Source organism: Pongo pygmaeus, chromosome 18 (genome assembly GCF_028885625.2).
Source record: "Pongo pygmaeus isolate AG05252 chromosome 18, NHGRI_mPonPyg2-v2.0_pri, whole genome shotgun sequence".
NCBI classification, from domain to species: domain Eukaryota; kingdom Metazoa; phylum Chordata; class Mammalia; order Primates; family Hominidae; genus Pongo; species Pongo pygmaeus.
Genome location: NC_072391.2, coordinates 12,740,992 through 12,766,755, shown reverse-complemented (window position 1 = coordinate 12,766,755; position 25,764 = coordinate 12,740,992). Strand labels below are relative to the sequence as shown.

At 46.4% G+C, this 25,764-nt stretch overlaps 1 protein-coding gene across 13 annotated transcripts in view; it reads right to left on the bottom strand.

Annotated features, from left to right (window-relative positions):
- Positions 1-25,764, bottom strand: part of CLEC16A (C-type lectin domain containing 16A) — a 231,993-nt gene that overhangs the window by 159,673 nt on the left and 46,556 nt on the right. For 8 of the 13 annotated variants that reach the window (XR_010124241.1, XM_063654106.1, XM_063654109.1 and 5 more), the window contains one exon: positions 13,465-13,696. Coding sequence is in view for 12 of the 13 variants with exons in the window: in XM_063654106.1 (XP_063510176.1) it covers positions 13,465-13,696 (232 nt within the window). In the remaining variant the exon portion in view is untranslated. The remainder of the gene's footprint in view (positions 1-13,464; positions 13,697-25,764) is intronic. The other 5 variants (XM_054452621.2, XM_054452616.2, XM_054452624.2 and 2 more) reach the window with 1 other exon arrangement.

The following is a 25,764-nucleotide window of genomic DNA, read 5'->3' as shown; positions in this document are numbered from 1 at the left end:
AATAAGGCTAAATTTTGGGAAAAAACCAAGTGAATCAATTCAAAGAAAGCTATCCAGTAAACAGCAGAGCAAACAGTACACAGATATGGCCAAGAGCTGGAATGTGGGCTGGGTGTGGAGGCTTATGCCTGTAATCCTAGCATTTTGGGAGGCCGAGGCAGGAGGATCCCTTGAGGTCAGGAGTTCAAGATCAGCCTGGCCAACATGGTGAAACCTGTCACAAAAATTAGCCGGGTGTGGTGGCGGGCACCTGTAATCCCAACTACTCGGGAGGCTGAGGCATGAGAATCGCTTGAACCCAGGAGGTGGGGGTTGCAGTGAGCCAAGATTGGGCCACTGCTCTCCAGCCTGGGTGACAGAGTGAGACTCTGTTTCAAAAAAAAAAAAAAAAAAAAAAGAAAAAGTAAAAAAAAGAGCTCGAATGTGGTGCAGACTGCTGTCTGGGAAACATTACCCTTTCCTTTCTCCCATTTTCACCTCCACCAGCCTCCTTCAGGCACCTAGTGCCTTTCAACTACCCTGGTCATCTCCAAAGTGGGTATGGACCTCAGTGGGCATGCAAGATGATTCCCTAGGCAGGTCTTTCAATGCTTCTCATCTTTTAAAATCTATTTTGTTTTATACTGTCCATAATACTAGCACGATCATATGATATATAATTTATAATAAATTTTTACACATATTTGGGAGATGTATGCTTAAATGTCATATGTATATGTTTGCTTGTGTTTACTAACAAGGCTTGCCATCAGACATCTGAAGACTCCCAAGCAAGCCTGTGAGGCCAGCCTCCTCCTTGTCTCCCAGCCTCTGGCCTCTGTCCTGTGAGGCAGAGGACGTGGCATAGGCCCACCTCCCCTACAGCTGCAAGTTCTCCTTCCCCAGGCTCAGCTCTGCCCTGCTTGGTTGACACAGTGGGAACTCAGCTCCAAGTACTTCCTAAGGTTACAGGGCCAAGCCCCAGTGCCCTGGCCTGGAGGCCAAGCTTTGTGACGTAGTTGTCCCCTTTCTGGCTTAATCTCGTTGGACACCAGCAGAATTCCAGAGCAGAGAAGAGGGTGAAGACAATTCAGCACCAGGCTCATCCGACTTTTTTTTTTTAAGCAGCTGAATACTAATTTGAAGGACAATTTTCCAGGGCATCCCACCAGAGTCAGCAGATGAGCGCAGAGCTGCTCCAGGAAAGGGTGGAGGGCATCAAATGCCTCTGACTGCTGTGGGCTCCCTCGTGTACTCCACAGAGGCCCCTTTCTGGAATTCTATGCCTTCACACAAAAGTGCTTGAAAACCACCAGCTGGTCCAACCCTGGATATTGAATATGAGTGCACAGAAACCCAGAAGTGCAATGACTCTTAACACAACTGGAAATGCAGCAGCAAAGCCAGGACCGCTCCCCCTTCCTCAGCCCCAACCCCCATGTCACATCTTGGCGCAGAACCAGGCCCACATGCGCCTCTCCACACAAAATGGGATTTCCAAACCCTGGCTGTGACACCTGTGCCCGCTGCTGCACCTCACAGTCCTCATCCAGCTAGCACAGCTGTAGAGTGAGTGGCTCTCCTTAATTTTCTAGATGAATGCAGATCAGATCTTCAAATGTCAAGGAAAGGTTTCTTGCTCTTCTTTTTGATAGTTTTATCCAAACAACCCTTATAGATACTGAAACAACCCTTATAGGTCTGCCAATTCCCTGAAGCTCTATGCAAAGTGCTACGTGGGCATGGGACCAGTTGGTAGCAGGTTTCTGGGGGAAAGGGCTCCCCAGATTCTCACTGCTCTAAAGTGAGTACCATCTTTAGAAGAGGATATCAAAGAGGACTTGACCTCTCCTGATGATCAGGGTCACAGGGAACCCCCTCATAGTGCTACACCTGAAGTTGGCATGGTTTTGTGCCACTCCGGGCCCCAACTCCAGTTGTCCCTGCTGTCACTGGCCAGCCTCCCTCCCAAGGTGCAGGCGCCACACTGCTGCCACCAAGGAAAGCAGCTCAGTAGGCTATGTGGATACAGAGTTCCACCTATGGTCCCCAAGGCTGGGACTGAGGCACTGAGGCTGGATTCCCAGGGCACTCTGACTGAACCTCAGTTATGATACTATTTGGAGTTTGAAGGGACTGAAGCAATAGTTTAGCCCATTTTGCTCAAACTTCAGTTATTTGTTTGCTTTTATGATTTCTGTCATGTCTCTGTGTTACCTGTACTTTCATTTTATTTGAACTATTACTTTTTTTTTCACTTAAATACAGCTTAAAAGGAAAGTTTAAATCACCATTATACTCTACAACCTAGCAGCCCACTTGTAGGTATTTCTCCGCAAGACACACCTCTGGAAGTATGAAAATGCACACGCACAAGGATATTTACCGTAGTATTATTTGCAATTACAAAATACTGGAAACTACCTAAATGCCCAGGCATAACAGACCGATGGAATCAACTATGGTACATACACACAGCGAAGCTGTGAAAAGGAATGAAGAAGATCTGAGAACTGATACGGAGTAATTTCCGGAGATGTTGCTAACTGGAAGGAACACATATGCTACCCTGTATGTAAGAAAGGAAAAGAAGAAAACATACACAAATCTGCTTATTTTTATAGAAAGAAACACAGGAAGGAGACTTCAGTACACAATCAAGTTGGTTATCTATAAGAGATGGCAGGAATGAAATAAAAGGATGTGGAAGGGAGGAAGGATACTTCAGTTTGCTAATATTCCATGCATTTTTAAAATGAAATTTAAATCAATGAGAATGAGAAGGAAGAAGCCTAAACTGGAAATTTTAAAAAAGAATCCAAATTTCTTATTCTTCTTATTTTTTTTGAGACAGAGTCTCACTCTGTTGCCCAGGCTGGAGTGCAGTGGTATGATCTCAGCTCACTACAACTTCTGCCTCCCAAGTTCAAGCAATTCTCCTGCCTCAGCCTCCCAAGTAGCTAGGATTACAGGTGTGTGCCACCATGCCTGGCTCATTTTTGTATTTTTATTTATTTATTTATTTATTTATTTTTGAGACAGAGTCTCACTCCATCGCCTAGGCTGGAGTGCAGTGGCGTGATCCTGGCTCACTGCAACCTCTGCCTCCCGATCTAACGGGGTTCTCCAGCCTCAGCCTCCCAAATAGCTGGGACTACAGGTACGCATCACCATGCCTGGCTAATTTTTTTGTATTTTTAGTAGAGACAGGGCTCCACCATGTTGGTCAGGCTGGTCACGAACTCCTGACCTCAAATGATCTGCCTGCCTTGGCCTCCCAAAGTGCTGGGATTACAGGTGTGAGCCAGCACACCTGGCCTCATTTTTGTATTTTTAGCACAGATGGGGTTTTACCATGTTGGCCAGGCTGGTCTCAAACTCTTGACTTCAAATGATCCGCCCACCTCAGCCTCCCAAAGTGGTGGGATTACAGGTGTGAGCCACCATGCCTGGCCTGAATCCAAATTTATTTTAAACGAATACCAAATCCACTCTGAATGGGGAAAGGAAGGATGCTCAGACTAATCCAAGTAGCTTATAAACACAATACAGCAGATCTTTGAATAACATCATTTCATTCAACATTGTTGCATTATAACATGGATGAGGATAAAAAGAAAAAAACTGATTCCCAGTCCCGGCCACTGTCTATGTGGAGTCTGCATGTTCTCGCCATGTCTGCATGGGTTTTTGCCATGTATTCTGGTTTCCTCCCTCATCCCAGAGATGTACATGTTAGGTTCCCTGGCATGTCTACACAGGCGCAGTCTGAGTGAGTATGGGCGCATGTGAGTTTGCCCTGTGACACGATGGTGCCCTGTCCAGAGCTGGCTCCCATCTGGCGTCCTGAGGTACCCAGGCTCCGGTCATACAAGATCCTAAACTGGAAATATGCGAGTTGGAAAATAAATGAATACAAATGATTGTCAAATAACAATTCATAAAGTAGACAATAATGCAAATGCATGACAATAAATGATGTGGTATGAAAGCATTCAGCAAGCCTACCAGATTTGTGATTGTTTTTGAACCTCGTGCAGGCAGGAGATGCTCCTTATGATTTTTCACTTTGCAAACATTTATTCCTTGATTTAACCCACCACCACCATGACTGCTGTTCATTCATTAATTCACCAAAAATTGGGTAAGTAATTATCTTACGTGTTTTCATAAATCTTTTTTTTTTTTTGAGACGGAGCCTCACTCTGTTGCCCAGGCTGGACTGCAGTGGCGTGATCTCGGCTCACCACAAGCTCTGCCTCCCGGGTTCACGCCATTCTCCTGCCTCAGCCTCCCGAGTAGCTGGGACTACAGGCACGTGCCATTCCGCCTGGCTAATTTTTTGTAGTTTTAGTAGAGACAGGGTTTCACCATATTAGCCAGTATCGTCTCGATCTCCTGACCTCATGATCCGCCCACCTCGGCCTCCCAAAGCGCTGGGATTACAGGCGTAAGCCACCACGCCTGGCCCATAAATCTTTCTTAAGTGTATGTACAGCTCACATTTATTTCAATGTTTAATGCTAGGAGAGTTTTGGGCCTTTACTTAGAAGTTAGATATGTTTTCGTGACCAGAAGTATGCCACATGAACTTAACTCCTGTTGATATCAACTCACCTATGGTAAAATTGGTTTCTTTATACATCATTTCCCTTAAGGTCACAGTTTCTAAGAACCTATCCATGATGTTAAGTGAGGACTTAGTGTGCTCAGCTATATATCCTCTATTTGGGGATAAGTAAAGTATTGGGGTAGGCATGGGGGAGGGAAAATTGCAAAAACATCCTGAACTGCTTTTTAAGCAATAAACAACTCTAAGTGAAGCAATTCTGAAGCTTTTAGATGCATTATAGGATTGGGCAAATCAGTGAGTAGATGTTGTTAAGAGTCAGGGCTCTCAGTGTACAAGAAGAAACATGCAAATCTAAGATGGGAGAGGACAAGAAAAGAAACCCTGTAAATTCACTGGAATTGGAGGTACTGGTATGAACATATGATTTCTAAAATACGTGTGTGTACGCATGTTTATATGTATGTATATGGAGGCACGTATAAATGTACACTTTGTATATGTACATACATAGATTTCCTAGCTTTGTCCGCTGAAAGGGCCAAACTGCAAAGATACCTCAGTAGCGATGAGAACATCCAGTGCCCAAATCGTGGCCTCTAATACCCCTGCCCATGGACAGGAGCCAGAGAAATGGTTAATTCCAGGGACAGGCAGAGGAGGTACTAGATGAACACAGAACACCATGTTATGCCAGAAAATGTAAGGGACTGCTCAAAAAATCACCTGGCAAGCACATGACAGCCAGCTTGAAAGGGTTCCTGCAGGCCAACTCTGGGACAATTTAAGCACCAAAATAATTAAATACAGTAATGCACTATAAACCATTAGAAAACTGGAATCCATGAGTCCACCCCAATAAGAGATAAATAAATAAATGAGAAGAAGGGAAAGGTCTTGCTTACAACAGAATGCCAAGGGCTGACTTTTAAACACAGAGAGAATGCTGAGGGTGGAAAATCATCTTTTCTGCCCATCATGGTAGTGACTGAACCAGGCAAGAATCATCAACAAATGCCAAATCTAAGGGGGAATTTTAACAAGGGGCTGAATATCTGTAGGATCCAAAGTGTCTCCCTGTGGACTGCTCATTAGTTGGGAAGAAAAGGAAGGTCATTACACAATACAGAAACTGGGCAACACCTTAGTCATGTGACCAAAATGAACATCACCCAAGAGGGACAGAAGGACATCATGTGCCTCCAGATGTGACACCCTGAGAAGTGCATGACATCACCCATGCTGTGTTCCAGCCAAGAATGCATAACCTCAGTCTAATCACAAGGACACATCAGACAAAGAAAAAATGAAGGACGTTTTATTAGAACAAAAAAAGGAGGAGGTTCTGTATTCCTCAAAAAGAAGTCAATGTTGCAAAAGAGAAAGAGACGGTGGAAATGTTCCAGAGTAAAGGAGGCTGGAGGCGTGACAATGGAAGGCACCACCCACCTCTGGATTGGACCTTGCACTGGAGGAGAGAATATGCTAGAAAGACATTATTAGGCCAATACAACAGGAACACAGCAGGAGAACACTATGAATTTGAGAGCTGTGCTGTGCTCATGAATGAGAACACCTTAATCTTAGCAAATGCTCATGAAGCTTCAGGAGGAAAGGGGCACGATGAATGTGTGTGGGGTGTGTGGGGCGGGTGTGCAGACAGAAAATACAATAGGAAAGCAAATGGTATGAAATGTTACAGGGGGAAACTGGATAAAGGGTAAACAGGTGTTCTTTATACAATTTTTGGTTTTGCAACTTTTGTAAATTTGAAATTATTTTCAAATAAAAAGTTTGGGAAAATTACCATGAGCATAAAACCAGTATAAATAGAAAGCAACTATAAAAATATACATGACGAAGAAACAAAAAGGTACTAGGGCCTGTTGTGTGCATTGAGAAAGGGAGATGAAAGAATACCTCATTCATAAACATAAATGAGGTATTCAAGTACTAAATACCTGTCACAGCAAATATGCAGGCTCCCCCCACCCACCCTATCCCCTGCCCTGGAGATAATCATTTAGAATTAGAGCTCTTGCACCATCTTCTTTTTTTTAAGAAACAAGGTCTCACTCTGTCACCCCGGCTGGAGTGTGTGGCACGATCACAGTTCACTGTAGCCTCAACCTCCCGGGCTCAAGGGATCCTTCCACCTTAGCCTCCAGAGTAGCTGGGACTACAGGCATGCACCACTGTGACTGGCTAGTTTTTTATTTTTTGTACAGACAGGGGTCTCCCTATGTTGCCTGGCTGGTCTTGAACTTCTGGACTCAGGTGATCCTCTTGTGTTGGCCTCCCGAAGTGCTGGGATTACAGGTGTGAGCCACTGCGCCTGGCCACCATATTCTTTAAGGCTCTCCCTGTACCATCTAAAACCATCTCTATATTCTGCAGTGGGAGAAATACTTATGTACCCTCAACTCTGCATGTTAAGGCAGGGGAAACTGAAGTACCAAGGCATTAGGCGATGGGTCTCTGCCCCAGGCCGCTGTGGGCTCCCTTCTTTGCACTGCCCCCTTGAGTTGTGGAAATGAGTGCCTGCACAGTATCAGTTCCCATGCCAGGCACCAAGGCCCGTCATCTCCAACACTCCAGCGCCTTGCCTTGTAGGTGGTACAGCCCCATCACACAACTGAAGTTTCCAGCCTCTGGGAGATGAGTAATGTGATTACCATCTCACAGCTCATGAGGCTGCAAAGCTGGGAGCAGGAACTCAAATCTCCAACTCATTTTGCTTTGGCCAGTACCACCCAGACCCTCTGCAGCCTCTATCAATTCTAAAAAAGCCTCAAAGGCAGGAATGGATTTGTATACCCATGTTTATAGCGGCATTATTCCCAATAGCCAAAAGTGGAAGCAATCCAAGTGTCCATCAACAGAGGAGTGGATAAAGAAATGTAGTCCAGCCATATAATGGAATTATTATTCAGCCTAAAAAAAAGAAAGAGAAGGAAATCCCAGCACATGCTACAACATGAATGAACCTTGAAGACTTTATGCTAAGTGATGCAAGCCAGGAACAAAAGACAATACTGTATCATTCCATTTGAATAAACGACCTAGAGCAGTCAAACCCATAAAGACAGAACATCAAAGGGTGGGGTGGGGAGTTATTCAATGGGCACAGTTTTGGTTTTACAAGATGAAAAATGAAAAGAGTTCTGGAGACAGATGGTGGTGATGGTTATACAACGTGAATGTACTTTTTTTTTTTTTTTTGAGACAGAGTCTCCCTGTGCCGCCCAGGCTGGAGTGCAGTGGCACGATCTCGGATCACTGCGAGCTCCGCCTCCCGGGTTCACGCCATTCTCCTGCCTCAGCCTCCTGAGTAGCCGGGACTACAGGCGCCCGCCACCACGCCTGGCTAATTTTTTTTTTTTATTTTTTTTTTAGTAGAGACGGGGTTTCACCGTGTTGGCCAGGATGGTCTCGATCTCCTGACCTTGTGATCCGCCCACCTCGGCCTCCCAAAGTGCTGGGATTATAGGCATGAACCACCGCACCCGGCTGAATGTACTTAACACTACTGAAATGTGCACTTAGAAATGATTCAGATGGTAAATTTTATGTTATACGTATTTTACCATAAGTTTGAAAAAAAGAAAAAAAAAAAAAACGGAGCAGGAAAGGCCACATCTTTCCACTTGTTGTCCAAGTAGTGCCTGTGTGGGGAGGCACTGGTGTGGGCCAGGAGAGTCCTGAGGGCCCTCAGCACCCAAGGACGTCCACTTCTGCCTCTCCAAATGACAGCTCTGGCCAGATCCTTGAGCTTCCCTGATACTCTGACACACTCATTTTTCAAATTACAGCAATAATTTAACAACTCGCCCGGGGTGATGCCCATTCGAATCTGATTAATATTTGGTAAATGAAGTGCTTTTCAGGGAAATGGCAGGCATGGCCTCCCAATAGTCTTTGACTTCACAAATTCAAGGATTTTCTCAATTGCCCTCTGTGTTCCATATTCCAGCGATCACAGCAAGGACAGACTGAAAAAAGAGGGCAAGAGGGGAATAAGAAGACCTTCAAAGGAAGGCTAAGGGGAAAGATGCCTGGCTGGTTACCTAGGATATAAGGTACAGCCTGCATGTAATTGGCTGGCTTTTTAGCAGAATTTCAAGAAGCAAACAGCCCCTGACAATGACGGAGAGTGTGTGCGCTAAGTGCTCTAAGTACTGGGGGCAGCCCTTCCTTTGTTTATTATCTTCTACTGCCCAGCAGGAGATTGAGTTGAGAACAGTTTTCGGGAAGTTGCTCTTCAGAGGCTTTGTCCTAATTCACCTCTAATCCTCCTCCTTATCCCAGTTAAGCCCATCTGAAAAGCTGATAGCCCCACAACATCTCTCTACTGCAGCGCATGGGCCTGCTGATCCTTCTTCTCCCTCTCTTCCCACCATTACACACACACACACACACACAAACACACTCTCACACACATACTGACCTGCACACTCACTAGGCCCACTTACTAGCTGTAGAAATTAACAGAGAAACAGGTCCCACAGAAACGTGTTTGGTGCCCAAGCAGAGGTCATGCAACCACACTCAAATTGCTGTTCGAGCGCCTCACTCTGCCCTCCACCTTGGCCAGGATTCGTAGAAAGCTCCTGTGTCACATGCTGAACGCTACAGTGTTGGTGTTCTCATTTATAACAATCTGAGGCCCAGGCATTAGGAAGTCCCCTCTATAGGTGGAGAAGTGCAGAGAGGGCAATTACTTGCCCAGAGCCACACAGCTGTTCAGGGGCAGAGCTGGGATTCAGATCTCAACTCTCCGATAGTCAGTCCCTGGCTTGCCCCAACCAACACACTGCCAGGCCTGGGGCTGGCTCTAATTTTGAAAGAGGAGCTGGAAATGAGGCCAGGTTTCATCTCATTTCAGTAGAGACTTCCAAAAGAAAAAGAAAAAGGCAAAGATGGGTCTCTAAACTCCCAGGTACCCTCTCAAACGCAGCTAACCTGGCAGGTTCAAAGGCCTATCCTCTTTACTCCATGCCCCTGCTGGAATTTCAACAAATGAGTAAGCTTTGAAGGTCAGGCTAGGCAATTACTTTTTCCATAGGCAAAAAACAGTAGTCTAGCCCTATTTTTAGATAAGGAGTTTGAAGGATTCAGTCCCTCGGATATGCTTATTAAGTTACTGCTCTAAGTAAATTCCAAAACAGATAACTGTCCTTTCAGACTCAAGGGCAAGCTAAAAAAAAAAAAGCACGTACCCTAGGAAGTCTGCCTTCCTGGGCAGAGTGAATGCTTCTTTGCCTACAGGGACGATGACATCCTTCTTCTTTTAGTATTGAATTTCTGCAAATTTAGGGGCCCTGTGATTTCTTGGTTGCAGAATGAGACACCCATTACTTCGGACCTGAGGCAGAGCAAATTCCTCTGTAGACTTCAGAAGGGAGTGGATGGGTCAGGGGTGCATATTCATTTCACACAACTTCCTTGTCTGAGCTTAAATCTGGAGGAGGTGTGAATTCTGGGTGCTGCATTTATAAAAAATAACAACAACAACAAAAAAACACACACTAATGCCATATCCAAATCGGGTCATGGCAAAACTGTGCCTTGTGACCACACACCTTTTTTACTCCTGTATTTTCCCCCTGTCTTTTAAAGTCAAAATTTCACTACTAAAATGGGATTGGCAGGGTACGCAGAGGCAGAGTGTCGGCAGCTCTTTCCTTAAGAGTCACCATGTCCATCTGTCGACAAGTCCATGGATCTAGGGACAATGAAAGGAGCTTCTAGAGAAGAAATAATGTGGAAGAGAAAACAGCCACATGTCTATCTCAAAATAGGATGGCAGAAGATGGCCTTGAGAGAGAAGGGGAGTACCCAGAAATACAGTGTGACTTTCCAAGGGGGAAATCTGCTATTTCTGCTGGCCCAGCATCCATGCCCCTTGCTTCTGATAAATGCATCTCATTTTTTACTGAGGGAGCCACTGTAGCGTAGATTTGTCATGCGGGCCTCGCCAATCGGTCCAGAATATCTGTGGGGGTGGGGGGTGGACCCAAGCCAGGCCCACAGTACCCACAAGCATTGGCCCCAGGACTTCAGTGGCAGCCACTGGGAAGGAGAAGCCCCCTCTCCACTTGCTGGCCAAGCTGGCAGGATGTGAGCGCACCTGGGCCCAGTCCTGTCCAAGCTTCCCAGGAACATGAACAATAAGCACCCTCTTTGCTTAAGCCAGTCTGAGTTGGATTTCTAAATCTTGCAATCACAAGTATCAACATATCTCCACTTAAAAAAAAAAGAGTCATCATGTGAATTATGTTTCCTATATTCAGAAATTTCCAGACAGGGACAATGAGGTCCAGAGCTTCAAGAGGCCATCGAAGACACACAATAAACCTAGATACTGAGACATGACGGCGAGTCAGATCTCGCATCTTCTAGGCACCGCCCAGCATCTACACTGCTCTCTGGTAGGCAATGTGAATGACGAAATGTGCCTGACACCCTTCCGACTCACAGGAATTAACAGCTGTGCAGTTTCATCCAAACACACATACAGTCTGAGGAGAGAACACCCACCAACTGCACCTTCACATTTACAAATAATCAAGAGAGCAAATATATAATTCAGAAAGCTCCAGAATACAAGTGCTGTTGCCCGGCAGGACCGGTCTATGAAAGTTGTATTTATTTATGGTGAGCTGAGTGACAAAATGACAGATCCATCATATTTTGAAATGACTAATGTGCTCAAGAAATTAGGAGGGCACCAAAATTGCACAGGCGGTCACTGACAGCCACGTGTGACTGAGCCCTGAAGCACCAACTGTTCAAGCAAAACCTCTGGGGAGATTCCTGGGTCCTGTGTGGCACGATCTGGCTGAGTAACCCCCTTGAAAACAGGCTTTTGGAGGTGGCAGAAATTCGTTCCCTTGTACCCTGCCCAGGGCAGCCAGGCACAGCTTCCAGGAGCCCCTACTCTAATTCAAGCAGTTCAAGCTGAAACAGCAGCCTGCAGAACTGGCCTGAAGCCCCTGTGTGCCAGGACTGGGCTGGCTGGCTGACTAATTTGATCGTGATTTTGGGGCTAAGCCTGTCTGATCCACACCACTGTTAGTCACAGCTGAGGCCTGGTTAGAGAGCATCCTTAAAAGGACTGGAACGAAAGAGGTAGCATCTTTCCAAAACAAAATCGAAGAGAACACAATGCACAAAATGAGGTGAAGATGTCCATTTCTCCCCCAGTATGGCAACAGAACAACTAAACCTAGGGATTAGGCAGACATTTTTCTTCTGCATTAACAACAAAATAAGCAGAATGACCCCAATAAGCAAATTAGCATGGCTTACCTTGTGTTTGGCCCTCCCCTCCCCACCACAGTGATATTTATTGGCAAAGGCTTCCCAGGCCAAAAATGAATTCCTAAACCAAAATGCCTACTGCACACTTTAAACAGAAATAAGAGGAGGCTGGAGATCTCAACCTTAAAAAGAGGTCTGGGTGGCACCAGAGAGACATTTTGGTGACACTTGTTGAAATGTGATCATGGTATTCACTGACAACTGCCAAGAAAGTCATGATAGAGCAAGCAAGGTGGTGGCGGGGGCGTTCTTTGGCTGCAGAATCTCAGGCAACTCCCAAAAGCAAATGAGCTCCCAGTCACTGAACGAGTGGCTCTGTGTTACAGCTTCAGATGCCCTGGACTGGGAAGCTCACGCAGTCCTTGCTGATAGGGCTGTGGAGAGCTGGCTTCAGAGCAGCCACTGTGAGCCCAAGGCCCAGGAGGAGGGCTCACAGGAAGTGTTCCCCACACCCACAGAGACTGCAGCCAGACTGCTGAGGAGATGCCAAGTTCATTCCAGAAGGCCTGGCCAGATCTTCCTGAGAAGAGCCCCAGTTCCACTTCTACCAAGTATCAGGCTCCCCATCACTTCCCACTGCCCCCAGCCCCAGTACCCAGGACCACGGGCAGAGACCCCAGCTGTGTGGCTATGAGCCTGGCCCATGACGCAAGCAACAGGGCAGTTCCATTCTGCTTAATCCAAGAGTAAATGATCTCCAATTCAAGAAGGTTTTAGCATCTCAACGAGAGGGAGGTGAAAAATCGACCAGAATTCCCAACAAGGGCAAAAGGAGGAATGAATGATTTTGCTTACAGAGCACATACGTACTACACATGAGTGCACCTCATTCTAAACAGACAGGACTTAAAAAACCTTAATGTAAGAATTGAGGGAGTTATATCTGATTTTTCAGTATTTTAAAAATACTAAATACTTTTTTTTTTTTTTTTTGTAGAGACAGGGTCTCGTCGTGTTGGCGAGGCTGGTCTCAAGCTCCTGGGCTCAAGCGATCCTCCCACCTTGGCCTCCCAAAGTGCTGGGATGAAGGTGTGAGCCACTGCACTCGGCCTACAAGCATATCATTTCATTAAATCCTCTTTCTTCCCACAGTGCACAGGACGCAAATCATAACCCCAGGTTATTGGGAATAATTATATCAGTAATAAGGAAAAAGATAATAATAATTCCATGCTGCTCCTACTGTCATAATAATGACGAACACTTCTGCAGCATCGAACCCTTTGCAGCATTTAGAATGGGCCAGGCACTGTTTGGAGCACATTGCACATATTCACTCATTTAATTCTTGTATCAACACTATAGAGCAGGTACTATTTGTTACCCTCCTTTAATAGGTGAGGAAACCTGGCCCCAGGTCACCCATCCCATGAGGGTGGGACTTGTCCTGAACCTGCATATGACATACACCTACAGCAGCCTCCGAGTGGCAGGGCTGTATAGAATGAGGTATGCCAGTGTGAGGAAGGAACCGAATCACTGGCTGGACACTGTGGGGAGCAGAAGTCGGGATGGAGAGGGCACAGGTGGCAGCCTCACTGGCGGGCTGGCTGGCGGCGCAGGCGCAGGGTGGCGTTCACGGGGACACTCACCTTCACTCTCCCCACTCGTCTTGATGCCTTTTGAACCACCCTCTGTACCTTTAGCCTTCTCGGCGTCTTCTTGGGCATCCTCGGTGGGCCCTTTCTCCTCATCTTCTTCTTCCCCAACGTTTTTGTAGTTGGGTCTCTTTTGCACCCGCCTCTTGCCCTTGTGCTTGTTCATCTCAAGGGACCGCTCGAGTGTCTCGGTGGGTTTAATGAAGCACCGAATGCTGGGCTTGGCCTAGGAAAGTCCAACGAAGGCAACAGGTGAAATTGAACACTGGAATGCTGCTGGATGCTATCAAGTTGCCCAAAAGTTTCTGTCCTTAGAAACTCATCTCCAAAAGAAACCATTATATCATAAGATAGCTGCACTTGCATGCTTACTGCGGGGCTATTCACAATAGCAAAGACATGGAATCAGCCTAAGTGTCCACCAACAGAGGACTAGATAAAGAAAATGACGTGTATACACACGATGGCATAGTATTCAGCCCTAAAAAAGAAGGAAATCATGTCTTTTGCAGCAACATGGGGACGATTATCTTAAGTGAAATAACTCAGACACTTACTGCATATTCTCATAAGCAGGAGCTAAATAACACGTGCACATGGCAGCAGAGTGTGGGATGATGGACAATGAGACTGGGAGGGGTGGTGGAGTTGGAGGGGGTGGATGATGGGACGGTGTTTGGTGGGTCCAGTGCGCATTACTCCAGTGATGGATGCAATGAAGGTCCTGACTTCACCACAATGCAATATATCAATGTGGCAACACTGCCCTTTTACCCCATGAATACAGACAATAAAAACATATTTTAATAAAGAGAAATTAATCTCCAAAACAAATGCCACCTCCAGATTTATTATTATGCCCATTATTAACATCATCATTAAACAATCAAAACAACAGTGCCAGCTACCATTTACTGTCTACTGCCCTAAGTCAGAAATGGTGCACTTTACCAGCAGCAGCTCTATACTCCCCAAATATTAGCTGTTTGTGTAAGGAAAACTTCTGATGAACACTTCTGTGGTACTTTCTTATGTGTCAGATGCTGTTCTCAGGCTCTGACTATATGATCTCACTTGAACTTTACAGCAACTCCATGAGATATTACTGTGTCATCCTCATTTTACAGGTGAAGAAATTGAAGCACAGAGACAGAAAAAGATCTGCCCGAGGTCACACAGCCAGGATGTGGCAGAGCCGGGATTCAAAACCACGTACCAGCCACACAAGCTGTGTCTTAGCTACAGCCCACTGATATTATTATTAATTTTAACCCAAATAAGTTCATTTTAAACAAAACTATCACTACAGGCAATGGAACACTAGTGTGCCTTGCTATTATATTAAAGATAAATAACCAGAAAGAAAAAGCCAGGTGTAGTGGGTGTTGTCAAATCCTGGCTCTCATTAGAAAGGGAGCCTAGTATCAGCAATAAGTCAAAGATCAGCTCGCCCCAAAGGACGAAGTTCTTCCTTTAAAAAGTCAGAGATGGCCGGGTGTGGTGGCTCACCTCTCTAATCCCAGCACTTTGCGGGGCTGAGGTGGGAGGGACTGCTTGAGGCTGGGAGGTCAAGGCTTCAGTGAGCGAGATCGTGCCGCTACACTCCAGCCTGGGCAACAGAATGAGGCCAGTGTCAACCGTGGCTCATGCTTCATATTGGTATATCTCAGTCTTTATAACAACCATAATATATAGGAATTATCAGTCCCATTTTTATCGTTGAGAAAATAGAGGAGCAGAAAGGTTAAATAACTTGCCCAATGTCACAAAGCTGCTGAGCTGGAGTCAGAATTTGAATTGGGGCTTATTGGGGCTTGCCAATTCCAAAGCTCACACTCTTCCTAAAAGAGCAGTGTTTCACCAGGAGCTAAAACTTAATTCTACATTTAATGCTCTTTAAAGAGGAAGGCCAGGCACATGGCTCACACCTGTAATCCCAGCAATTTGGGAGACCAAGCTGGGAGGATCACTTGAGCCAAGGATTTCAAGACCAGCCTGGGCAACATGGCAAAACCCCATCTCTACAAAAAATAGAAAAATTAGCTGGGCATGGTGGCATGCCCATGTAGTCCCAGCTACTCGAGAGGCTGAGGTAGGAGGATCGCTCGAGCCCAGGAGGCAGAGGTTGCAGTGAGCCAACATGGCGCCACTGCACTCTAGCCCGGGCGACAGAGTGAGATCTTGTCTCAAAAAAGAAAAGAAAAAAAAAAAAGAGTATAGACATGCAAACAGAAAGGCGCAAAAGACAGAAGAAAATTGATTTGTTTAGGGCAGGATTTTGAAGTGTTTTTCTCTTACCAGAGTCTGAATAATGTTCAGACATCATTTTGTCATTTAAAAAAAGTTTTAAAATAAACTTTTCCATTATCTTGTTATAGATTATCCATCTGAATTTACCCCAAACGACCACCAAATTATATGCTGGGGGACACCGTACCTTGCCAATAAAAGGAAATGTGCTCAAGGAACACAGATTAATTTCAATAACGCTCAAAACAAAACCTAATTGAAAGGTGAATTAGCATCCAAATACAAACATTAATTTTTATTTGCCCACTGTGCATTATTCAACCACAAAAAAATGACATATAAATTGCTGCATGATTCTACTGTCCAGGAAACGCAGATAGCGTATTACAGACGCCAATAACCGAGGGCCCCCAGATGGGAGCGTTCTGAGAATGCACTGCTAGACAGACAGCATCCATCAGAGCCCACTTAGGATGCTGGGTGATCGAATGCAGCCTAGTCGCCCTCTCATCTTCTCCTGAAGCATCCAAACCCAGGAAGTTAGCTTCCTCCCATCACTGCCAATTCCTAGTGAATTTCAGAACCGGCCACACAGCAATCAAAGCTTTCAGAAACAGAAAATAGAGACCAAGCGCAGAGCAAAACGTCCCCTAGTTTGAAATTAAGAGCAGAAATTCACACAGAGACAGAGACAGAAACCCTCCCTAAGCTCTGTGTGGACTCAGATGTACAGAACAAACTGACAGAACTGACGAAGTGAAATAAAGTGCTCAGCGCCTGGGGCTGGCCAAAGTGGTCTGAACCCCAACCCAGCTGGCCCGTCCTAGGCCTCAGGTTCCTGTTCTAAAACATGGAGAGTAATTCTGGCCCCCTAGAACCAAAGGAACCCATGGATATAAAGTTCATTCAGAGGCCGGGCATGGTGGCTCACGCCTGTAATCCCAGCACTTTGGGAGGCCCAGGCAGATGGATCACCTGAGGTCAGGAATTCAAGACCAGCCTGGCCAATATAGAGAAACCCCGTTTCTACTAAAAATACAAAAAATTAGCCAGGTGTGGTGGTGGGCGCTTGTGATCCCAGCTACTTGGGAGGCTGAGGCAAGAGAATCGATTGAACCTGGGAGGCGGAGGTTGAAGTAAACCAAGATCAAAACACTGCACTCCAGCCTGGGCGCAACAAAGTGAGACTCCGTCTCAAAATAAATAAATAAGTAATAAAGTTCCTTCAGAGAGTGCCGAAACAGTAGACATCCAACACAAAACATTATCTTCTTTTCCTGCCTACATCTAAAAAAAGAAAAAAAAATCAGCTGCAAGAATGAATTTTAAAACTTTCCAAAGGGATCTGCTTTTCTCAGTGATCAGGTGTCTGGTGTGGGAGGGCACGCTTACTGGGGAAATTTCAAACCTTTATAACACGACCTTCCAGTAAACAACTGGAAATAACCTAAATGTCCATCGATAGGGGAGTTGTTAGGTAATTATAATCTGTTTGTCCAAAGGGTGGGAATCTAAGAAGACTGGGGCCTTTTTATTCCTAGATAAACTTATGCAGACTCAGCACCAGGATGAAAAAGTAGGAACGGAGTACACAGGAGGGTCCCTTTCAGGTAAAGCTTTTCAAAGGCTATACATGATGGTATAAACACGACTTTTCCTGGAAAGATGCCTAAGAATGTATTGGCATCTTGGGGGAATAAAAAAAAAGCAGTGGCACTGTGTACACACCCACACAAGCACACTTTTTAAATTTTATACCTTTTGGTTTGAGATTTCTAATCATGAACATATATTAACTTTATTTTAAACATTCAGCTGGGTGTGGAGCTCATGTCTATAATCCCAGCACTTTGGGAGGCTGAGATGGGAGGATTGCTTGAGCCCAGTAGTTCAAGACCAGCTGGGGCTACACAGTGAGACCCTGTCTCTAAACATATAAATATATATAACACAAATTCAGCAGGGGTCATTTGGACATTGGGACTAAGGACTATTTTTGCTCCCTTTGATTCCATATTTTAAAAACCTGTTTTTTGTTGGTTTTTTTCTGAAAGCTAACACCAAAACATCACAGCATGCAGAGGCTGGTAGAATTTGGCTTGGAAATGTGGGCAGAGATTTGTGACCATTTCTGTTGCTCCTGTCACCCTCCTTCTGGCTGCCAGCCTCCAAGGATGCTCCAGTCTGAAGACCCTAGGAGAAGGGCCCCTGTCCCTCCTCTCGCCACTGTGCTCTCATCTCTACCCCACGGTGCCTGGATCAGAGCAGGGGTGGACAGGCTACTGCTGAGTGAGCTCATGGCTGTAGGAATGAACGTTTGTACCAGGCTGTACCCAAAGGGCAAGACAGAATGATGAAAAAAGGAGAAGAAGGAGAAGGGCGGGAAAGAAGGGGAAAAAAGCCAAACATTCTCAGGAGCTAAACGTAGCACAATGAAAGAGCAAGCTCACCTAAACTAACCAGAAGTGGAAAAGCCCACTTCAGAGTAAGAAATCACAAGGCGTTTGGGTTGATTTTCTCATAAAGAAAGTACACAACACATGCCCCAGGGAAAAGTATTCTGCAAAGAAGGTCTACGTGTCTCAAATGCCCCAGGTTTAGGTTTCACCACGTGCTCATCTTCCAGGTGCCTGAGGCTGGGCTGCAGGAGGAGCATGAAGGGAAGGATCCTCTTTGCTGACTGCAGTGAAACACAACGGAGCCCCGAGCTCTGCAGCTGAATATTTGGGCTGGCTTCTGGGGTCAGGGCCAGTTGACAGTCAGCAATGACATTTTAGAGATGCCCCGGGGCCTAACTACTCCCTAAACATCTGCACCTGCCTGCTGGTTAATGATGTCTTCCATCAGCCTTGAATCCCTTCACCTGAGGCTTTGGTCCTCGCTTTTTCAAAAGTCAAATACTTTGGGAAAGGTGAATCCCCAGGGGTCAGTCTTTCAGGGAATGGAGGAATCTGCGTGCAGAAACTCTGCAAAGGGCAGCAACGGGATGGGAGGGAGGATGGAAACAACCAAAGACTGGGTGCCTGAGTGAAGGAGAGGAGACGCATGGCTGAGAAGACAGATGTCAAACAGAACATGTTCCACCAGGTGTGGGTACAGCAGCTTACAAAGATCTGGACACAGGTTGCACATGAAAAAGCAAGTTGCAATCAATCAATTAATGATTCAGTTTATGGTTAAAATAAAACCAAAACTATAGGGCTGAAACATATGTGTATATCGTGTATTCCTGGGTTGATACTTACATGAAAATACACAGAGAAACGTCTGGAAGGATATACAAACTGAGAACAGTGGTTCCCTCTGAGGAAGATACTGAGGTTGGAGGAACTTACACTTTCTGCTCTACCTGCTTCTACATCATTCAGTTGTTTTATTACCAGCACTATTTAAATATTACCAGCACTAGAAAATTTTATTACCAGCACAAGAAAATATTACCAGCACTATTTAAATGTAAAGAACATCTTTACAAAATGCATTAATGCCACTGAACTGAACACTTAAGAATAGTTAAGAGAGCGAATTTTATGTTTATTTTATCACAATTAAAAAAACTTTGAAAAGGCAAGTTTAGAAGTTAGGATGGTGATTCTCTTGGGTGGGGTGGAGGTATGGGTTACAAACTGAGGAGGGGCTTTATGGGAATACCAGAAATGTTTTCCATCTTGACTCGAATTATACATGAATATAATCATGTGTACAGAATCATCAAGCAGTACATCTAAGATTACTAAACTTTTATGTACTTTATTGTATTTATGTGATTCCTCAATTTAAAAAGTTTCCCAGGCTGGGCGCAGTGGCTCATGCCTGTAATCCCAAGATTTGGGGAGGCTAAGGCAGGAGGATCACTTGAGCCCAGAAGTTCAAGATGAGCCCAGGAAGCGTGGTGAGAACTTGTCTCTACAAAAAATACAAAATTTAGCTGGGTATGGTGGTGCATGCCTGTAGTCCCAGCTACGTGGGAGGCTGAGGCAGGAAGATGACTTGAGCCCAGGAGGTTGAGGCTGCAGTGAGCTGTGGTTGTGCCACTGCACTCCAGCCTGGGTGACACAGCAAGACCCTGTCTCAAAAGCAAACAAACAAAAAACACCAAAAAGTTTACCAAGAGGATTTTCAATGAAGTCGGATTGCTGTAATGCTCTAAATACAAGGTAGGACAAAGTGAACAGGCAGGAGAGCTGGATTCATCGACCACTGATGAAACGAGGGGGACTCAGGTAAGAGCAGGAAGCCACAGTCTACCCCTCTTAGAGCCCACAGTCCACCCCAGACAGGTGAATCCTGGTGAGTCCTGCATTTATTGCCACATGGCCTGTGCAGACGCTGGAAGAGAAGAGGTTCACACAAGAGTGATGGGGCCGCAGAGGAAGGGAGGGAAAATGCGCCAGGGCTGGGAGGCATAGGGGGAGCTTAGGAGGGCTTGATAGAGGAGGAAATGACTGATACAAGTCTTGGATGTCAACAAGACTTCCGCAGCATGCTCAGGAAGGAGAGAATAGTAGGAAAGCCAGCTCAGAGCCCAGCAGGAGCCAGCTTGCTAGGTGTGCCCAGAAGCCACTCACCTTTTATTTCTGCTAAGGCCTAGGTCACCTGGGGCTGGTGCTTGGTGACAGTGGTGGTACCCTTGGACCCAAGGTGCTTGGCCAGCTCCCCAGGTAGGGGCAGATGCACAGCCGCTGGACTTTGCAGGAAGTCAGGGCAGTGGTCCCAGGCCAGCCAGTAGCCTCTCAGTCAGGCGCTAGCCTGTGCTGCTCACAAAGGGGTTCTTCACGCCCACAGCCTCAGAAGAGATATCAGATGCCTTGACTCAATGCCCTATAGATGCAACATGTTGAGTGGGTTTCTCATCTATTCTCACTGAATAGATATTCAGTGGTGCAGCAGGGAGGGGAGAAAGCAGTGGTTGGCGAGTGACCAGGAAAGGGGATGTAAGGGCACCAGGCAGCCTGCCCAGGGAAGAATCTTGGTTGAACACGAAGGAAAGAAAGAGAGACTGGTGGCCAGAGGCATCAAGTAAGGGAAGGAGAGATTCCAGGGCCTAGGATTCTGTCTGAATCTATCAAAGCTGTTGTGATAATCAAGCTAAGAAGACCCTTCCAGGCTCTCCGAGGCCGAGCCTACTCACCCTCTGAGGATGCTTCCTCAAACAGCTCTGCTAAGCGATTTGAGAAGTAGGAGAAAGGTTTTCCCCTTAAGAAAGGAGGCAGGCCATGTTGACTAACAAAAAACATGCCCAGGCAGACCTGGCCCCAAGTCTGAGACCCACTTGCTACTAGCCAAGCGACCCTGACCACAGGAGCCTCAGTTCCTCATCTGTAAAACACAGACAAGAGTAGCTCCATATCACACGCCGCCATGGGGTAGTGTGGGATCCAACAGGCAAAACGCCTGGCGCAAGGGGGCACCAGAGAAATTTTCATTGCCCTTTAACCCCCTGGCAAATAGATCACGAGGATGGAAGAGAGGGCAGGAGAGGGGCTTTTAAGGAACAGTCAAGTTCTGTGCTTTAAACTTGACTTCCAAGCTCCTAGCAACTTACTGCTCGCTGGCCTTCTGGTTTGTTAGTGGGCTAGACTCAGCCTCCCCAACATGCTCCTGGGCCCCTGGCTAACCTTCCCCATCTCTGGCCTCAGGGGCCAGTACTGGCAAGGTACAGAGCAAGGTACAAAGCCAGGGTGGGATTCAGAGGCCCAGGGTCCCATCCACCGTGGTTTGAGTCCTGGCTCCACTGCTTCCTACCTTCTCCTCTACAGGTCTCAGTTGCCACAGCCATCAATGGGCATCATATTAGCATCTCCCCAACAGTGCTGCTGAGAGGTGCCAAGAGATGGCACACTCTTGTTACTCTTTCCAGGTAATAACAGCCATCCTGAATACTCAGTGAACACTTAAAATGTGCCCAGCATGGCTCTGAACACTTTATATACATTGTCTTGGTTTATCCTACAAATAACCAAATGGGGCAAGGAACTACACAGGTGAGGACCTTGCCCAAGGTCACCCACTAGTGAGAGGCAGAGGCAGGATTTGAACCCAGGAAGAATCTAGCTCCAGTGCCCAGGTGCATAACCTTCCTGCTACATGGCTCAAACACCATTCCCTTCCATATGCATTTGCTGCACCTCCCAACGCTGGGCCAGCCTCCAGGGAGCACTGATGTAAAGACTAGGCCATGGCGATGTCACACTAATCAGAGAAACAGTAGCTCTTTGCAACAAAAATGCGGTGACAGTTTATACATCACTCAACAGGTGGCCCTCTGGCCTGACAATTATATGGTTGTCTATAATGTGACTCTTTTCACTATTTTTTTTTGAGACAGGGTCTTACTTTGTCACCCAGGCTGGAGTGCAGTGGTGCGATCTGAGCTCACTGCAACCTCCGTCTCCCAGGTTCAAGCGATTCTCCAGCCTCAGCCTCCCACGTAGCTGGGACCATAGACACACACATCTTTTCACATTTTTATCCGACATACACAGAGACAAAAAGTCAAACGAGGTCACACCCACTGTAACCAACAGCACTGTAGCACATGGCTTGGCCATTGGCTGAAAAAGGAAGCCGGGTGATGAGTGCAGCAGACTGAACCTGTTCTCATCCAGAAAGAGGTGATTGGCAAGCAAGCACCAGATGGGTGATGTACCCCAGGGTGATGTATAGACATATGCCTTACTCGCCAATCCAGGAGCCGCGTGGAGCTGTGGAACCAAAGCCCAAACACGCATGAAGAATGCACAGCTGCAACATCAGTGAGGTGACTTGACGGCACTGCCGAAATGTAAAGGAGAAAATGAACGCTATGGAGTGGGGAACATGCAAAGGCAGCAGGCTGCTTCCATTAACAAGGAGAACATGGCATTCTTCTCCACGAATTACCAGTTATCAAGGGTGTTGCAGCTGCAGAGGCATAAAGCAAGGAAATGTCCATCTCTCAGGAATTGGAACAGACTCACAGCACTCACAGGCCTCTTGCAGCCGCGTGCTCAGCACTTGACGCTGAGATGAGGAGCAGGCAACGTCAAGACGGTGCTGCAATTTCTTCTTGGAAAGTGACCTCTGGCGTGTCACTACGTCTGTAGAGGGCCAGCCTCCTCCCCCTTGCCTTCCCCATCCCAGGTCATCTTCTCTGTCCCTCTCAATGCCAAGCAGCATGTCTGGCACTGTCTCTGGCATTCAATCAAGAGGGAATGCTTGTGGGATGAATTAATTGCAAGATCCTCACGAGCATTGAACAGGCCTCTTCAAACACACAAAATGAGGCATCTCACACCCTTACCAAAACAATGACAAACCAAGCACTTATTTGGTATTTCTTTGGAAAGAGTATTTTACTATATTTTGAAAAAGATAAACTGTGAAACATTGGTTATTCTGTTACTCAAAACAGCCCAAAATGCTACACTGCCCTGACATCTCATGCCAAACTGGAAAACATAATTGCAAGTGGTGATAAAAAGACATGGAAAAGAAACAGTGTGAGATTTGGGGCTAGTCACCTGCAATCCCAAAGGAACAATCACTAAACCTCTGGGAACCTTTGCTTCCTCATGGGGAGCATGGGACAATAACACCACCTCGCTCTCTTTCATTATGAGCGTGAAATGAGATGTTCAATGAGACAAACAAGTAAGCTTGCCTTCTTTTCTTTCTTTTTTAGAAAGAGTCTCACTCTGTTGCCCAGGCTGGAGTGCAGCAGTGCGATCATGGCTCACTGCAACCTCCACCTCCCAGGCTCAAGAGATTGTCCCACCTCAGCCTCCTGAGTAGCTGGGACTACAGGTACGCATCACCACACCTGGTTAATTTTTGTATTTTTTGAAGAGACAGGGTCTTACCATGTTGTTTAGGCTAGCCTCAAGTGATCTGCCCACACTGGCCTCCCAAAGTGCTGGGATTACAGGCATGAACCACCAAGCCCGGCCAGGTTCATCTTCTATAAAACGAAAACCGTCCCTCTCTTCCACCAACCCAGGAAATTTCTTGAATACTGGCCTCTCTCCTGATCCCATATACACCCAACTCCTTTCCACAGAGGTCTCTGACTCACCGTTTTTCATGTTTTGGCCATGCCCCCCGACCCCACCCCTCAACTCTCAGCAGGCCTAGCTCCCTGACCTCAGTTCTAAATATTAGGCTCCCTCCTTAGGGGGGCTTCCCTCATCACACCTCCCAAAGTTGCTTCTATTTCCTTCCCATATCCAAATCTTAAATTTGTGAGGATGAGCTGGCTTACTGTCTATCCCCCACAAATAGATCATCAGGGAAGGGACAGATGTCTTGTTCATTCACAGCACCTGCCTGCAACTTGTAGGGGCTCAACAATTACTCGCGGCAGAGAGTGCACAAGGGTAAGTATGGCAGCCAGCCTCTGCCTCACAGATGGAGCACATTCTGCTCATGTCAGAAAATGACCCACCCAGAACTCAAGTGTCACCCAGCACAATATTATTTGAGTCAATAAAGCCATTTAATGTTATCTTTTTATTTTTTAATGGATGCATTATCATTGTACATGGTTATGGGGTACAATTTGATGTTTTAATATATGTGTACCTCATGTAATGATCACATCAGGGTACTTAGTATATCCATCACCTCATTTATCATTTCTTTGCAGTGAGAACATTCAAAAACCTCTCTTCTAGCATGATCTCACTCACTTGTGGAATCTAAACAAAGTTGATCTCACAGAAGTAGAGAGGAGAACAGTGGTTACAGGAGACTGGGCAGGGAGGGGATGCAGGGATGCGGATGGGGAAGATGGGAAGAGGTTGGTCAACAGGTACAAAGTTCCAATTAGACAGGAGGAGTGAGATCTGGTGTTCTATTGCACAGAAGGGTGACTGTGGTTAACAGTAAGGTATTGTATTTTTTCTTCTCTTTGCCCATGAGACTAACAAATTTGTCCCCGTGCATATCTGGAGGCTACCAGGAAGCTGTACTGAGGCCAGGTTATAAGCAACGCAGCAAGTGGTCAGCAGGCAATCAATTTCAGGCCAGCCAGGATCTGCTACTTAACTGGCCTCAGAACTCTAGGGAAACTCCCACTCATTAATCACCTCCAGGGATGAGAGCTGCACTGCCCTCAGGCATGAAACGAATGACTCACACCACCACCCCACTGTTGTGAACTCTGCTGGAATGCCCAGAAAGGGCAGGGGTCTCTGAGGAGTGAGGAAAATGCCCCCTTCTTGCTCACGTGCAGCCCCCAGGCTCCCATCAGGCAAAGCATCACGCAGCAAAACCAGTTTCAAGGACTCTGACACTGCCCAAGACTGGATGTCCACCGCTCATTAGAGATATGTGTTTGATTCCCGTACTGAGACTTGTCACATCAAGACAATCAACGTTGACTGCAGGAACCATGCTAAACATGGGGACACAAAGACAAAGAGGTTCCAGTCTCCTTCCACAGCAACTCCTGAGTCCTCCAATGGCACACAGGTGCCAATGTGCCTCGGACAGTTGTTCTCTCCAACATCATCTCCTACTTCCCATCCCCTTGCCACATTGCCCTTTGCTGTTCCTCCAACACACTAGGCACCATCCCACCGCAGGGCCTTTGCACTGGCTGTTCTTTGTTTTTTTTTTTTTTTTTGAGACGGAGTCTTGCTCTGTCGCCCAGGCTGGAGTGCAGTGGCACGATCTCCACTCACTGCAAGCTCCGCCTCCCAGGTTCACGATGTTCTTTATGACCAAAATGCTCTTCCTCCAGATACCAACATGACTCACTCTCTTGCTTCCTTTGAGTCTGTGCTTCCACCTCACCTTCCCAACAAGGCCAACCCCAGCCACCTTACTGAGAACCGTAACACTCCAGCCTCCGAGCACTGCCCATGTCCATCCTCTGCTTCACTACTGTTTTCCCAGGGCTTCTCACATCTAACGTGCCCTGATGTTACTATTTGCTTTATTGTTCCTCTGTCTCTCTGCATGACACCCAAGTTCCTGGAGGTCAAGGTTTTTGTTTTGTTCACTGGGTATATATCTCCAGGGCCTAGAACAGTGCCTGGCACACGGCAGATACCCAATAATTAT